General features: G+C 50.2%; 2 protein-coding genes across 2 annotated transcripts; one reads left to right on the forward strand and one right to left on the reverse strand.

Annotated features, from left to right (window-relative positions):
• Positions 1–5,965: 5,965 nt before the first annotated feature.
• Positions 5,966–15,133, reverse strand: ZNF428 (zinc finger protein 428). Its single transcript, XM_054588573.1, has 3 exons — positions 14,811–15,133; positions 11,643–11,845; positions 5,966–6,613 (listed from the first exon to the last, which is right to left on the reverse strand). The coding sequence occupies exons 2-3, from the start codon at positions 11,716–11,718 to the stop codon at positions 6,114–6,116; spliced, it is 576 nt and encodes a 191-aa protein (XP_054444548.1). The 5' UTR covers positions 11,719–11,845; positions 14,811–15,133; the 3' UTR covers positions 5,966–6,113.
• Positions 9,484–11,683, forward strand: SRRM5 (serine/arginine repetitive matrix 5). The gene has a single exon (XM_054588572.1). The coding sequence runs from the start codon at positions 9,707–9,709 to the stop codon at positions 11,681–11,683; it is 1,977 nt and encodes a 658-aa protein (XP_054444547.1). The 5' UTR covers positions 9,484–9,706.
• Positions 15,134–16,972: the final 1,839 nt, after the last annotated feature.

Genomic DNA, 16,972 nt, shown 5'->3' on the forward strand with positions numbered 1-16,972 from the left:
TGGACCTTGGCTCTGCATAACAAGGAGGCAGCTCAGGGCAGAGCCGGTCTGGCCCTGTGAGAACGCTGGTTTGGATTCAAACAGAGATACCTTCTGTTTCCTATTGTACTTGGCCAACATTGGGAGATTTCCCATTGAGATCCTATTTTCGGCTCTTAAAAAGCCCATCCTTGGCTGAGTCCCACCAGGCCAGTTTTACTCCCTTGCATTACCTGCCCTGCCCCTAGACACAGTGGTTGATGCCTGGTATACAATTATCATAGGTCATTTAAATTGAGGGATGTTTTTAAAGCCCACAGGTGGGATGGATGTGGTAGACTGAGAGAGATCTCCCAATTTTTAGCTAGGCACATGGTGTCTACGATGACATTTCCCAGGTTCCCCTGCAGTTAGCTGTGGCCACGTGACAGAGTTCCGGCTAAATTCCTGGGTAGAGTCCTGAAGCTTCAGAAAGGGACATTCCTTTCCTCCACCTTCCTGTCTGGAATGCAAACATAGTATCCAGGCATCTTGGACCATGAGAGCAACAGGTGGGATGGCAGAGCAACAAGATAGCAGGAGTCTGGGTCCCTGGTCAACCTCACGCAGCTGAGCCATCATAGCAGCCCTAGAACACCCGTTTCCCTACTGTCATGTAAGAAGGAAATGAGCCTCTCTACTTTGCTGAAGCAGCCATTAGTTTGGGTCTCCACCACATGCAGCATAATTGATAGCCTAAGGCAGAGGTCTGCAAACTATGGCCAAATCCAGCCTGCCTCCTGGTTTTGCAAATAAAGTTTTATTGGAGCACAGTCATGTTCTTTCATTTACATCCTGTGTATGGCTGTTTCCACATAGAACAGATTTCAGTAGCTGCAACAAATATATGGCCCACAAAGCCTAAAATAGTTACCATATCGTCTGTTACAGTAAAAGCTTGCCAACCCCTTGTCTAACTAATAGACATGCAACCTACCCTGAGCCTGAATGCAGGATTCCCACCCTGGGAAACTCTGCCTCTGGCAGGGCTGTGTGTGCATAGCATCTGGGGCAGGGCTAGTTAGCCTGGAACTCTTTGCTGGTGTGACTTCGGGGAAACTGGTTTAGAGACAGCTGGCCATCACTTTTGTCCAAGCTATCAACTTCACCAAAGCCAAACATTTCCTCTGGCGCCTGGTGAAAGCCCAGAAAATTCTGACCCAGGTGTTTCACGCCATCCCTACAGCGGCGCCCCCACTCCAAACCTAAGCGTCTCATCCCACATGCTCTCTTGAGACAGACAGCTGCCTGCCCAGGTACACCCTTGGCTTCCTGTTCTCTCCATGCTCCAGATGTCATAGATTCCCAAGACTTTAAATGGCATCACAGGTGACTCCCAAATCTTTATCTTCAGCCCAAACCCGAGACTTCCCCTCATGAGATACAGCCAGCTGGACAATAGATGGAGTTGCAAACCTAAAATGGGTCACCCTGACGCCTGCAGCCTCCTGCCTCCACCACAACTGCCATAATATTCATAAACAGCGCACCCTACTTCTCAATTCTTAAAGAATCTGATTCCTTTTCCCCCAGCCCTACTCTCCTAACTGGCCCTCCTGCTAAGACTGCCCCCCCCAGTCTCTACCACAGACCACGCCCTGTGTGTACGTAAATCAGCTTATGCCACTGCTCATTTAAAACCCTGCAAAGGAATCCCATAAATAACTTCCAAAGACCTTACTCAAAACCCAACAGTGACCGGGCCCCAGCCCACTAAGCCATCTGAGCTCCCTCCTTGCTCTGTCTTCCTCACTGCTCTCCTGACACACCTGCCAGGTTGGCTTCTGCCTCAGAGCCTTTGCACTTGCTGCTCCCTCTGCCTGGAGCACTCTTACCCAGAACTTCGCAAGCCCACCACCTTGTTATTCAGGTCTCAGCATGTACCACCTCCTCAGAGAGGCCCTCCATGGCCTGATGGGCTAAATTAGCACCTCTAACCCTTACTCTGATTGAATTTCTTCCCAGCACGCGGCAACACCTGGAATTATCACACTCATTTCCTTATCTGCATCCTCATGTTGGACTCCAAGCTCCCAAGGGCAGGTACTATGTATTCCTCGCTGCTTCCTCCCCAGCACTTAGGACAGGCTTACCAAGGAGATTAAAAAAAACACTCCTTGACTTTATGTGTTTGCCTGGTGTCTCTTCTCTCCAGCCTGCCTTAGGGAGCTGGCTTCCTTAAGTCCTGCCCATGAGAGGTCAGGCAGAAGGAGGGAGGAGAAAGGGTCTCGCCTTGCATTGGGCTCCTGCTGGAACCCCTCCAGCGCTTTCTGTACTCACACAAGGCACTATGCCCTTCTTGCAAATTTTTTTAAATGATTTTATTTATTTATTTTTTAGAGGAGGGAAGAGAGGGAGAGAAACATCAATGCGTGGCAGCATTTCATGCACCCCATATTGGGAATCAAACCTGCGACCCACCAGCTCACAGGCCGGCACTCAATCACTGAGCCACACCAGCCAGGGCACCCCTCTTGAGGTTTTAAAGCGCCTGCCGCATGGCACCTCGTCACTGGTCCCTGCACCAGCTGCATGTGGCCTGCCCTCCAAGCATCTTTTGGGTTCTGGTCATCTCACCTCTCTTTCTGTATCTCAGTCCTGGGGATGGGAGCTTCTTGCAGACACATTTCTCGGTTATTTCACTTTTTCACGTTTGCGCTTCCAGCCTTCAAACACCTGTGTGACCAACTCCCTGTACTGAAAGTCCTCTCTTGGGAATCCCTAGCTTGGTTTCCATACTCTGAGGGCGCCCGAGGTACTTCAAAATGACCCTACTGGCAGCAAACCGGGTCTCTTGATTCCCAGGCTCTCATGATCCTTATGAATTTCTGCTGACAAATGGATAATTCTCTACATGTGTGCTTAGGAAGAAAGCCCTGCCTTAGGGCAGAAGAGGCCTTACACACACTGCCCCAGGAAACAAAATCCATGTTGTTTTAATGAGCTGTGCATTTCTGCTTTGATGATTCTAAGAGTCTGCGATGCTAGGCTACAGTGGGTATGGAAGCCTCAGTGAATAAGTGTCAGGTTCTGAGATTCAGAGCTTCTAGGATGAAAAGTATGGGTTTTGAAAGATGCTTTGGTCTAAGTTCCTTTAACAGGGATCAACGGCAAATGCTCTTGGGGGCCAAAGAGGTTACATAATCAGCGAAGCAGGCAGGTGGGAGGGGCCCAGGTACCAGATGATGGGGACTGGCACGTGGCAGGGAATGCCCCACTGATGTGCGGCGATCCTTACGCGGCTCCAGCAAATTGCTGCCCCGTGGGATGGTGAGTTCAGTGCTCTAGATCTAACAATTTTTCAAGAGAAGCCACAAACCTCCATTTCTATGCGAAACCTGCCCATTTTTAAATGGCAGTAACCAACATGATTTCAAAAACCTCAATAACTCTGTGGAGACCAAATACACTCCTGCAGTCAGATGGTGGCCGGGGACAACCAGACCGCCATTTCTGGTGTGCGGCTTCCTGGCAAAGAACGGGTGCCCTGCATCCAGCTGTCTGGAAGCAAATCTGGGCTCTGCTAGTTACGAGCTGTGACCTCTAGCAGCTGTGACCTCTAGCGGGTCTCTGTGCCCCGGGCGTAGCAGTTGTAAAATGACCATGACAACAGACCTCATGCCTGTAAGGATCAAGACGATGATCAGGACGATGACTGAGACTCAGAGAGAAGGCGCGAGTCAGTGTAAGGGTCCACGTGGCTGCGCCCTCTGCCCTTGTCTTCCCTACCTTCCTCAGGGACAGCCTCTTGGCCGGTGCGCCCTGCCACAAACACCCCGAGCGGACTCCCACCTCCGGGCCTCTGAGCTTGCTGCTCCCACGGAGGCCACGGGGCTCACTCCTTCCCCTCCCCCAGGTCCCTGCTCTCAGGTCCCGTTCACAGTGAAGCCTTCCTGACCACTGTATTTGCAATGGTTTCACACACGCGCCTCCCCATTCCCCTTCCTTTTTCCTCCACAGCACTTACTACCTCCTAACAGTAATTACATTTTATTTTACTTAAATGACTAATGCAGCATCTGTCTCTCTTCCCCAGTGTAACTTCCACAAAGGTAGTGATCTTTGTTCATCACGTTCACCACTCTATTCCCAGCTCCCCAAATACTGCCTGCATCTCACAGGTGCTCAGTGAATCAGGAGTAAATAAATCACAGGCCCTACCTCATAAGAATCCGAGGCGATTGTCCATACAAAGTGCTTAGCCCGGGCCTGGTCCACTGTGAGCGATGACTTAACGATGGCCGTTACGGTAATGCAGGTTCTTAGTTGCCAAGCTTCTATGAGTTAACACATGTAAAGCGCCTTAGAACAGGGCTTGGCACACTGCAAATGCTCAGTAAATGGTAGCTATCATTATCATTAGGCTTCTATTTTCAAAGCAGTTTTGGTGCCAAGCTTCTGTGAATTAGTACTTCCCATCTCAGAGCGAGCCAAAGTTTGGACAAGGCTGTAAGGAGCTGGCCCGCTGCTCCCCTCTGACCTCACCCCTCCAGCTCGGCCCTCCCTCCCTCCCCCTCCCTGATTCTCAGACTCCCGCCTCTTCCCACCTGGACCCCACCTGGACCGGTCTCCTCTCCCCACCCAACCCAACGTGCAAGGCTCCTTCCCTCCCTCCCTCAGGTCTGTCACTTCTGCAGGGAGGACTATACCATTTAAAATCGCAACCCCTTCCAGAACTTTTCTCCCTCCCCTGCTTTATTTTTCTCTACTGCAGTCACCACCCAGCATATGCTACATCTTTCTTTTACTGTCTCTCCCCACCAGTGGCCCCTTTCTCCTCCACTTCTGTGTAAGCTCCACAAGGACAAGGATTTTATTTTATTCATGGGCATATTCCTAATGCTTAACACACAGGTCCTCAAAAGATATTTGTGAAATGAATTAATGGCTCAGTCCCTACCTCAGAGTTATTCTAAGGACCTGATGATCTCATGCAAATGCAATGCAGAACTCTGTAAGTGCTGAGAAAAATGGCAACCGTGATTATAATTAAGGTTCTATTTTTGTAAGTTCCTAGATGCACAACTCATATGAGTCAACACACATAAAGCTCTTGGACCAGCACTTGGCACCCAGGAAAAGCATAGCTATGATTATAATGAAAGTCTTCTTTTCTTTTTTTTAAATCCTCACCCGAGGATATGTTTATTGGTTTTAGAGAGAGAGGAAGGGAAGGAGGGATGGACGGGGCGGGGGGGGGGGGAGGGGGGAGAGAAACTTTGATCAGCTGCCTCCAATATGCACCCTGACTGGAGATCGAACCTGCAACCTTCCGGTGTATAGGACGGCACTCCAACTAATTGAGCAACCCAGCTAGGGCTTCAAGTCCTTTTTATGAAAGTTCTTAGACAAAGTCTCAGAGAAGATGAGCTGTCCTCCACAAACCATTTTCTGCTTTATGGGCACTTGGCTAGGCTGCTTTTCCCAGACTCCCTTGCAGTGAGCTGTGGCATGTGACTAACTTCTCAGCAAAGGGATGTAAACGGAAGCCATATGTGCCACTTCTAGGCTGGGGCCTGTAAGAGAACACGTGCACTTCTCTAGGCTCCCAGGCCATGGCCCCCCGGCCATGACCATGGGGATGAAAACAGGCTTAAGAGGTGGTTGGGTCCCCTAATCACCAGATGGAGAAGGGTTGCCTGCCAACCTGAAACACCTACCCTGGACTATTATGTGAGTGGGAAACAAAATTCTGTTTGTGTTTGAGCCTGTACATCATGGGGTCTACAAGTAAATATGCAGAAGCTACACCGAACACACAGTGTTTAGTAAACGTTAATTATCTAAGCAACAATGATCCTAAAGTTCCCCTGGAAGGAGTCCAAGGGGATGAGGGGCATCTAGATAGATGCCCAGGCACATGCCTCACACACTGGAGCATAAACACACACACACACACACACGCACACACACAGACATCAAACACACTGGACTGACACACACAGAATCCAGCTTTATTCTGGCCTTCACACATACTGCTAAGACGACACAGATCAGCAGTATCCCACCCCCAGGACTATTTCAACCACCCAATTTCCTCAGCCCCTCCTCCCACCCCACCCCTTCTGCCAAGCTTCCTAGGCGGGGAACTCTGCCTACACCTCACCCCGGGCATGCAGCATGAAGTGCCCGTGCAGCTCCCCGAGGTTGTCGAAGGAATCCTCGCACTCCGTGCAGTGGTAGGTGCCCTCCTCGTCCTCATCCTCATCCTCCTCCCTCCCAGCGGGTCGGCCCTCCCTAGCCCGAGGGGGCTCTTCTTCTTCCTCCCCAAGCACCCTGCCTTCAGGGGCTGGCACTTCCTGGGGGGCTGTCGCGGGAGAGCAGAGGCGGCAGGGTGGGGTGCCTGGTGGGGCCTCCCCAAGGGGCGAGCGGCCACAGAGCTGGCAGGGCTGGGCTGCGGGGCCCGGGGGCTGGGCTGCACGGGGGGCCCGGCGGGAGGGGCCACCCCGGCCCCCACCCAGGCGCTGCTTCACCTTGTAGCCAGGGTCATATTCGGGGTCATCAGTGGTCTCCTCTTCTTCCTCCTCCTCATCTTCTTCCTCTTCAGAGTCCGGCTCTGAGAGTGTGTATTCGGAGTCAGAGGAATGCTCGGGGCCTGCAGGGGGATGGGCGGGGAAGGACAGCAACATCAAAAGACAGAGGGCTATGCCCAGGTGGCAGTCCCCTCCCTGAGCCCTACCAAGGCTAGTCACCAGATAGAGAGCCCTGACCTTCCCAACAGAAGGCTCCCCATCCCGTAGAACAGGGCCTGGCGCACAGTAGGTGCTCAGTGTCTGCGTGTCAAGCAAATGAGTGCCTTGCCTGAGCTGCATCTTAGCAGGTTAATAAAGACGAAACAGGAGTAAAAGCCGGCGAATAGTAAAAATAGCAGCAGCAACAGCAGTGGCGTCCACCGCTTCTGGAAAAGCCCTAGTCTCATGTATTAACTCACCTAACCCTTAGAGCAGCTCTGTGGGGGAAACACTATTATTATTGTTCCTAAGTGACAAGTGGAGAAACGAGGCACAGAGCAGTTAGGCCTCCAGTCACACTGCTCTAACAGGGAAAGCTAAATGCGGGCAATCGCCTACGCTAAATCATTTTAGGGAGACAAACATTTGAGCAAGTGTCTCCTAAGGCCGACTGAGGCTCAGTATTGCTAGGGACCAGACACAGGTAGCCAGGTCGCTCTACCTTCAGGGGTCTCCAGACCCAGAGAGTCACTGCTCAGGTGGTCAGGGTGTGTTAGGGGGCCCGGGGAAGGAGACACTGACTGGCGGGGGAGTCAGGGAGGACCTCACAGGGGAGGTGCTGTGTGAGCGGGAGCCTTAAAGAGGAGCAGGAGTTTGGTGGCGGAGATGGAAAAGGTGGGTCCAGGTCGGAGAGGAGCAGGTATCTAAGCCAATTAAAACACACAGTATGTAAGTACTTTCATACACATGGTTTTATATAGTCACGCAATGCTTAGTGATGGGTACGTTCTGAGAAATGCATCATCAGGCGATTCTGCTGTTGTACCAACGTTAGAGTACACTTACACAAATCTAGCCTGTCTAGCCTACTAGGCACCCAAGCTATTGCTCTACCTCTACTCTTCTGGGTTCTTGGCTGAGACACCCCTATAACAAAGACAGATACACAGGAGAAAAGTCTAGTAACATGGAAGAGATTCAGGGAAACTGAGTAACTCACCAAAATGGCTGAAGCCACCACCCTAAATACGTCCTGGAGTTGAAGACAAAGATGTTGGGGGTGGGGGAAGTCAGCTAAGGCAGAGTACCAGAAAAGGCAGTTACTGAGGGTTAGTCTGTTATGCAGATTTAGGTCCCAGTCATTTGCATTGATGAAAATTTCTAGAGATAAAGGTCATCCCCCTTCCTGGTACCTGAAGGAGACACCCTTACAAATGTAAACGCCTTTCACAAAGGGTAGCTGCGACTTGGTTTTTAGAACTTCCCCTTGACAGTTCTTTCTCAAAAATAACCAGCCTAAAATAATCCTTATGCTAAACAGGCCTACAGTTGACCCTTGAACAGGAGGGTTTAAACTGAGAGGGTCAACTGAAAAAGCCTAGTTATGAACGAGCCTGAGCAGTTCAAACCTGCGTCTGCGTCGTTCAAGGGATAACTGTATTTGGGGGCGACAAACTCCGTTCCCCTGTAGCTCCTAGGCTACACATCTGTACAGTGTGTTCCTGTACCAAATACTGTAGGCAAATGAAGTGAACTATCTGTGCAATGTGTTGAGCTACACCGTTAAAAGGTCTACAATGTCACTAGGCAGTAAGAATTTTTCAGCTCCATTCTCATCTCATTTCACTCATTGTGTGGTACATGACTGTATAGATAAATATCTAGTTAAGTGAATTAAAAGATTTATGTGTAAGTGTAGATATATGATTGTGATTTAAAAAAAAAAGATTTTATTTATTCATTTTTAGAAAGAAGGGAAGAGAGGGAGGGAAACATCACTGTGCAAGAGAAACACAGAACAGTTGCCTCTCACATGCCGCCAAACAGGGACCAGGCCTGCAACCCAGGCATGTGCCCTGCCTGGGAATGGAACCGGTGACCTTTAGGTCCGCAGGTCTGTGCTCAATCCACTGAGCCACACCAGCCAGGGCTGACTGTGATTTCATGCATGTGAAGGACATGCCTAGGACAAGTTTAGGTTAAAAAAAAAAAGGAAAAAATGTAAAGTCCATGCACAGGCAAGGGTGCCATCAGCAGTCACTATGGGAGGTGCACACACAAGCAGTGGTCCAGGAGGAAGGAGTCTCCACTCGGCTGACGGTGCCGGTGCCGGGGACACTGCTTCTTCAGGCGCAGCGGGACTGCAGCAGCCTTGCGCCGCATTCATGCCGGGCCCCCTTCCTCAGTTTTCTCTGGCAGCCCAGAAGGATCCTATTACAATTGAGCCAGCCACGCCGGGCTCCTCCCTATCCCTCCATACCCTAGGCTCGTACCCCCCTCAGGGCCTCACCACCCTTTCTGGAGGTGGACTAAGCCCTTGCTCCTGCCCCTCTGCCACATCTCTGCTCTCGTGTCACCTTCTCAGTGACACCCTGGTCACTCCATCTAAGCAGCAATCCCTCCCCAGCATTCCTATGCCCCTAACCCTGCTTTATTTTTCTCAACTTATTTTATGTAGTAACACCTACGTATGTGCTTCTTGCCTGTCCCCCAAAGCAGAGACTTCGCCTGGTTCATTGCTTGGGGGCCCCAAGGCCCAGATCGCCCTCCTCCAGGCCTTTGCCTTTACTCCCCTCCCACCTGGGGCCACCTTTTCCATCTCAAGCAGCGAATTCCTGCTTCTCTTTAAGGCTCCAGCTCACTAGTCACCTCCCCTGTGAGGTCCTCCCTGACTCCCCAGGCAGTCAGCGTCTCTCTCCTCTGGGCCCCACTAACACACCCTGACCACCTGAGCAGTGACTCTCTGGATCTGAAGACCCCTGAAGGTAGAGCGAGCTGGCTACCTGTGTCTGGTCCCTAGCAATACTGAGCCTCAGTCGGCCTTAGGAGATATTTGCTGAATGGCTGCAAAACACAGAGGAAACATCTATGGCCTTGGCATAGGGCCCCACCCCTCCATATCCTCCCACCTCTGACTTCACACCACCTACAGGGTCTTCAATGCCCTCTGTGACTTCACGCAGTTGGCCTGTGAAAGGCAACCAGATGGTCATCCAGGGCTGGCTACCAGGTCTTTCATGTCCACCGTGACTTCCAGGACCACAAGCCCTTTTGCGCCCACCATGCCTTCTCCACCTACGAGATCCTCAAAACCCAGCAGGTCTCTGGCATCCACTGGACCCTCGATGCCCACAGTATCTCCCAAGCTTCCTTCCTCCTCGAAGACCACTAAGTCAGCAATGCCCAACAGCTCTTCAGTGCCCACCAAGCCATCAACAGCCCCCAACTCGGTCATGAGCCCCAGCAGTTCCAAGTCCACCAAATGGGAAAGCAGAAAGACAGCCCCTTCTAATCAGCCCAGCAACAGGTCCCAAGTCTGCAGCAGGGCGAGAACATCTAGCAAGGCCAGCACCGACACCAGGGCCAGCACAACCAGCAAGGCTGGCGGGGTAAGACGCCCCCAGCGGAAGGGCACACGTAGCCGGGGCAGAACTCCTGGCCAAAGGGGAAGCCGCAACTCCAAGAGGTCACCCAGCAGGGTGAGGACCACTTCCCAGCAAAAAGAGAGAGGGAGGAAGAGTTATAGCCGGCCTAGAACCAAGAGCCGGGAAAGGAGTGAAAGCCAGCATAGAAATGTGAGCAGAGAGAAGAGTTACAGCCCACCAGGAACCTCAGGTATGGAGAAGAGTTCTAGGATGGCTGTAATCCCCAGTAGAGCAAAGAGTTACAGCCCCACCGGAACTCCCTTCAAGGAGACAGGTTACAGCCAGGCTCCATCGTCATGGAGAAGGGTAAAGAGTTATAGTCAGATGATCAGCTTCAGCATGGAACGGAGTTACAGCCCAAACGAAATATCCAACATAATCAAGAGCTATAATCAGGGTAGTGCACGAAGTCATAGCCGGTCTAGCTCCACCAGCAGGACCCGAAGTCATAGCCGGTCTAGAACACCCAGAAGGACAAGAAGTCGCAGTCAGAAGAGGACCCACAGCAGGGTAAGAAGTCATAGTTGGAAGAGAAATCATAGTAGGGCAAGAAGTCATACCCGGAAGGAAACTCCCAGCCAGATGAGAAGACATAGCCAGTCTAGAAGCTGTAGCCATGAAAAAAGTCAATACCATTCTAGAACCCCCAGCAGGGAAAGAAGTCATAGCCAGTCTAGAAGCCCCAGCACGGAGAGAGATAAGAGACGATCTAGAAGCCCTGGCAAGGAGAAATATTACAGACAATCTAGAAGCCCCAGCAAGAACAGAGGTCACAGACAATCTAGAATTCACAGCAAGGAAAGAGATCACAGCCGATCTAGAACCTCCAGGAAGGAAAGAGATCACAGCCAACAGAGAACCCCTAGAAAAGAGAGATATCACAGAAGGTCTAGAAGCTCCAGTAAGGAAAGAGATCACAGCCAATCTAGAAACTCTAGTAAGGAAAGAGATCACAGCCGATCTAGAAACTCTAGTAAGGAAAGAGATCACAGCCAATCTAGAAACTCCAGTAAGGAAAGAGATCACAGCCTATCTGGAAGCTTCGACAAGGAAAGAGATCACAGCCAAACTAGAAGCCCCAGGGAAAAGAGAGATCACAGTGGAGCTAGAACCTCTAGAAAGGAGAGAGATCATGGCCGATCTAGAACTTCTAGAAAGGAGAGGGGTCGCAGTCGATCTAGAACCCCCAGAAAGGAAAGAAAACACAGCCGAACAAGAAGCCCCAGCACGAGAGAACACAGCCAGTCTAGAATCCCCCCAAAAGAGGACAATCACAGCAGAGCTAGAACCTCCAGCAAGAGAGAGCACAGCTGGTCGAGAAGCCCCAGCAAAAAGAGCAATCACACCCAATCTACAACCCCCAGAAATCTCAGCCAGAAGGGATCCCCTAGCAGGGCACAGAGTCCCAGTCAGAATAGAACACCTAGTGAGACAAGGAGCCATTCTCCCTCAAGTTTTCTCAGTGGAGCTCCAATCCCGAGCCAGGATGCTATTCAAGCCAATGCCACTACCGCTAAGGCCGCCTCACCTGGAGAGAGGTCCTCATCATCTTCTTCCAAGCTGGCGTAGCCCCCAGTCTCAGCTGGCTCACGGGTCTCTGTCATGGCCAGAGGAGGGGACAGGAGACAGGAGCAGAGCAGCAGCTAGGCAGCGTCCCTCCCTGGCCAGCTCTTCCCAGAAATACCTCGGCCTTGAGTTCTCTAATGCAGGATGTCAGCAGGTAGAGGGATGCTGGACAGGGAAAGGAAAGGCCTGTGGTGACTCAATAAATTTTTACACAGCATCTGCCTCCCCAGGCTCAGCTATGTGCTCAGTGACCGGGAAAGGCAAAGACAGCCCCAGCTCTGTCCCTGAACTGCCTACTGGGCTTTGTCTGCATGCCCTGCCCCTGCGTAGGTCTTTATTTCCTCATCTGGGCAACAGAACTGTCTGTGGTTCTTCAATGGGGTGGGGAAGGATAACATTCCAAATATTTAAAGGTGGGTACTAGCAAGGGCACAAATCAGAACTGAGATGGGAACATGGTCCTATGCCACCCATTAATTTGCTAGTTGCTGGACTGTGGGAAAGTCCAGAGCTGGGGGAAGATCCAAAGTGGCATTTGGGGGTATGGATTACTTGTGTAGTGGTGATATACCAACTAGCCCAGAAGTATTTAAATATTTAAACAACTGGTATGGCTGTGCTAGTCTGTGAATGTCAGCTGTAGTTCTTCTTCTTCTTTTTTTTTTTTTGAGATTTTATTTATTTATTTTGAGAGAGGGGGTGGGGAGGGAAAAAGAGAGGGAAACATTGGCCTGCAACCCACGCATGTGCCCTGACTGGGAACTGAACCCACTACCTTTTAGTTTGCAGGCTGGCGCTCAATCCACTGAGCCACACCAGCCAGGGCCACAGTTTTATATTAATTTGTACTTTGGCAAGATAGCACCATATTTTGCCATATATAATGCACACCCATGTTTTTCGCTCAAGCTTATAGGGGAAAAAATCATTTAATTTTTAAATTCAATTATTTATTTACTTTTTAGAAACAAAACCGGTTATCATATTCTGGGATATTATTTTGCATACAGATAGTTACTGCTCTCTAGAATGACACTTTTAACACATAAGCATAAATAAAAGAATTAAAAACATTTATATAGATATGGAATTAGCACTACCCATGGGTAATGTGCACCGTTATTTGTCCCTCAAAAATTTGGGCAAAAAATATGCATTATACATAGCAAAATAAGGGTAGCTATGTTCGAATCCTAAATCTGCCATATTCTAATTGTGTAACTTTAAGCAAAGGACCTAACCTGTTTTCTTCAAAAAAGCACTTCAGGACTTAACTCGGTACTCCTCATAACCATGTTGAAACAGACTATCTCCTTTGTACAGATGAAGATACTGAGACACAGAGGATTAACAAGTAGCCCAAGATCACAACCACTGGTATGCCCATGGCCTAGGATTTGAAGCCACATCATCCTACCTCTCATAAAATGATCCCTCGGCTGAAAATATTTTTTGAAGACTCAGTAGATTCATTCACATAAGTTGCTCTTATGTGTCAAGTACTCAGTGGCTGTTACTATTCCCACTTCCAACTCTATAAACCCTAGCCCTTCCAGATTTCTCCCTCTCCCTGTGCACACCAGGACTTTTCACATCTGTGGGTCTTAGCAAATCCTGCTCTTCTTGTCTAGAATACCCTCTTGTCAACCTGGAGAACTCCTACCCACCTTCCAAAGCATACCTCAAACACGAGAATCTCTCTACTTCCTCCCAGCTCAAACACTACATCTGCCTCTACCGAGAAATCTTAACTCCTTTATCTCCCTCTTTACCAATCCCTTCCTAAACACACACACACACCCCCCACACCCACCTACCCTCAATCCCACTGCACTTTCTAATGGGGAGAAGCAAGCACAACAATCTAGGGAAGGTGCTGGCAGCCTCAGCTGCACCTCCTATACGCCAAGGCCTGTGCTGGGCACTAGGTATACAATAGTGGAAAATACACATCACCTCAGAGCCTGGAAGTCAAGTTTAATGCTGGGGACTAAAAATAAAGAGATTATGATAGACATCTAAAAAGAGGCTGGGGCATGGGGAGGGCTGGCATCAACGGCAGGGTAGTTTTCTAAAGACACCTGGATATGGGCTATAAGGACAGAGAAGATTCACAGTTAGCAGAGAACAGTTCTCATAATACCCTATTTCCTGTAGGGCTTCATTTAAGTGGGGAATTCTACTTTATGTCAGGATAAGGTTGCCAGTTTTGGTCAATAAAAACATATGACGGCCAGTTAAATATGAATTTCAGGTAATTATTTTATATGTATATTATGTTCCATGCAATATTTGGAATATACATTTGTTTACCTGAAATCAATTTTTTTCAACTGGCAACCATGCACCACGGACAATCAGGACTTCCCCTGAGGTTACCAGGAGACACTGCTCACCAGTCTAACCTACCCTTTCCCAAGCCCACACCACACAAGGCCCCTTCCACAGTATTCCAGAGTTCGGCCAGAGGCCTTCTTCGGCGCACAAGTCCCATTCCTGCAATGACTATGGCGGCCATTCTGGCTCCCAGGACTTTAGAGGGGCATATATAAGGCTATCTCCATACCATGTAGATGAGACCACACAACGTCCTGAGGTTAGAGCAGCCCACTCCCAAGATGCCCTGCGTGAACATAATAGGCAACCCTTCCCACAATGGTGGGGTAAGGCGGGCTGAGCAAAACGTTACACGGGACAATAAGGACCAGTCCCCACAATGCCCTGCGGCAACTCTTCCCAGGATGCCTCAGAGCTGTAACGACCACCTTCCAAGGTGCTCTGCGTCAAAGCACTCCAAGTTTTCAAGATGCTCAGCGGAGGGTGTGTGACAAAAGGGACCAGTTCCCTGCAAAGAACTAGGATAATCCTCCCCAGAATGCACCAGGCCCACAACGACTAGCGGACCGACTCCCACACGTTTAGGGCCGGGCGTCCTGTTTTCCCAGGATGCGCGAGAGCAGCACGGAGCCGCGTGGGGATAGAAAAGGAAGCCTCGGTCTCTCCCTCAGGCCATCACGGCCCACGACTGCTGCCGGCTCCTCAGTGACGGGAGCCGTCACTCCCGTCATGCAGCGGTGCCGTAGCGCCCGCTTCCCAGCATGCCCCGCGTACCTCGATCCCGGACACTCACCGGCGAGGGCGGCCCCCGCTCCGGCTCGGCGGCGGCAGCGGCAGCACGCCCGGGTTCGGCGCCTGCGCTGCAAGAGGATAGGAAGCGCGAGGGGCGTGAAGAGCCTAAGGCGCTTGCGCGGCGAGAAGGACCATTCCTAGAACAGTGTGAAGAGGGGATATGAACGAGGCTCACGCAGGGGGTTTCGGGCTTTGCCCCTCGCTGTCCGGGTTTACTTGGTACAGTCCGCAACCCGACAGACCAGAAATTGCAGGGCTCTCGCGTGCGTTGCTTTATAGAGATGGGATGCGCTGGGGGTAGGGGACGCCTGCTCGGTCTGAATCCCGGACCAGAGGTCTCCTTATTTGCATAATCTTAACGCGGGACAATGGGAGGCCTCGGGCACCGAACGGGCTGATTTGCATATTCCCCGGAGAGCTGTACTCCGGTGCGCAATGGTTATTAGCATTTGTGCGGCAGTTGGCAGGGGTGGGGTGGGGGGGCGGGGTCGCGCTTGAGCACAGCGCGTGCGCACTGGGACTGCGGACTAGCGTGAAGCAGGTAGCCTTGTTTTTAGTAGAGGTCAGTTTGCTTCCCGAGAGGAGGCGAAAGGACCAGGGTCTTTGCTAACCCTCATGGCCCTTACCAACCCTTACAATCCCCCACCCCCAGACAGGATAAATCTTTACTGCTCTTTTATGTGTCAGGCCCTGTGCTAGCAGGCACTATGGTTTCCGCAGTGAATAATACAAACCCGGCCCCTAGCCTCATGGAGCCGCAATCAGAAAGAAATCTACACATAATCAGAACTACGACCCGGAGTGGTCAGGCTTGTAATGAAGGAAGCACAGGAAGCTGTCGGGGCCAGAGGAGGTGCCTGCCCTAGCCCGAAAAGGCTTCCAGGAGGTGATGATCTTTAAGACAAGGATTAATCGAAGCCAACTGAAATTGGAGTCACTCTGGCAGAGGGAACAGCTATAGGCAAAGGCCTAGAAGAAGAAGAAGAAGAAGAAAGTATATGATTTGACTGAGGAAGTGAAAGCAGATAGTGTGACTAAAACCCAGAATTAGGGGAAAGTCTCCCGCAGGTGACATTTGAGTTCAGACTTTATGCTGAGGGTATCACAGAAGGTCCAGACTTCCTGGAAGTGACTCACATACCAGCTGAATGGGATCCAGTTATACTTAGAAAAAATCCAAACTCTTCATCGTGATCCAGGGGCTATACACATGGCCTTGTCCTATTTGTCTGACCTCACCTGCCTCTCCCTTTATCCATTCTGGACTAGCTCCACTTCCCATCAAACACCCTAATCTCTATCACCTCAGGTCTTTGCCCATAGCTGTTCCCTTTGCCTGAAAATGCTTTTCCCTCCGATCTTCAAATAGATGCTGTTGTACTAGCCATATCTTGGCACACATGTCAATCTGGGAGGCTTTCCCTGGTTTTTTTCCTTCTAAAATAGCACCTCCAGATTTGCTTTAGAGAAGTGAGTGGGGTTGTGGATAAAGCAGGCTTAGCAGTGAGTTGATGGTTTTTGAAGCTTGGGTGGAGACTGGATGGGCTTCATTGTCCTGTTCTGTCTACTTCGGTGTTTGAAGTTTTCCATAAATTAAACATATAATAGTACCCATATAATAGTACTCCACATCATCTTCCTCTGCATTTTTTAATGACAACCTGAAATTAAGTTCTTTTTTCCTTGTGAAAGCTTCACGAGGGTAAATATGGAGTCACTCTTTTTCACTTTGGGGCCTCAGTACTTAGAACAGGATCACATTTAAGATAGTGCTAAGCTGTCTGGAACACCTGATACTTGTCTGTTTTATTCACCATAGCATCTCCTAGATCTTTGAGCAGCACCAGGCACAAAATAAGAGGACAATATATTTTTTAATCTAAAATTAGAATCACTCAATTTAAAATTTAGAAAAATGGAATGAGGGGTCTGGAATACCAGGATAAGGAGCTTTGACTGGATCTAGAGGTGATGGGGAGAAAGGATAAGGTTTTGAAAAAGGCAGGATAAGGGTGAGATGTGACTAATTGAAAGCTGCCCTAGCCCTGGCTGGTGTGGCTCAGTGGATTGAGTGCCAGCTTGTAAACCAAAAGGTCATTAGTTCAAGTCCCAGTCAGGGCACATGCCTGGGTTGCCAGGTCTCTGTGTGTGAGAGGCAAATGA

The sequence above is a fragment of the Pteronotus mesoamericanus genome, unplaced genomic scaffold (assembly GCF_021234165.1).
Source record: "Pteronotus mesoamericanus isolate MK-2021 breed Mesoamerican mustached bat unplaced genomic scaffold, CSHL_Meso_final scaffold_137, whole genome shotgun sequence".
NCBI classification, from domain to species: Eukaryota; Metazoa; Chordata; class Mammalia; order Chiroptera; family Mormoopidae; genus Pteronotus; species Pteronotus mesoamericanus.

Excerpts from the sequence above, each read along its gene's own strand:
- SRRM5 (XM_054588572.1), top strand. The coding sequence starts at position 9,707 with ATGTCCACCGTGACTTCCAGGACCACAAGCCCTTTTGCGCCCACCATG.
- ZNF428 (XM_054588573.1), bottom strand. The coding sequence starts at position 11,718 with ATGACAGAGACCCGTGAGCCAGCTGAGACTGGGGGCTACGCCAGCTTG. Across the intron at positions 6,614-11,642 it reads TGATGAGGACCTCTCTCCAG|GCCCCGAGCATTCCTCTGAC; the intron begins GTGAGGCGGCCT and ends ATCCCCCTGCAG.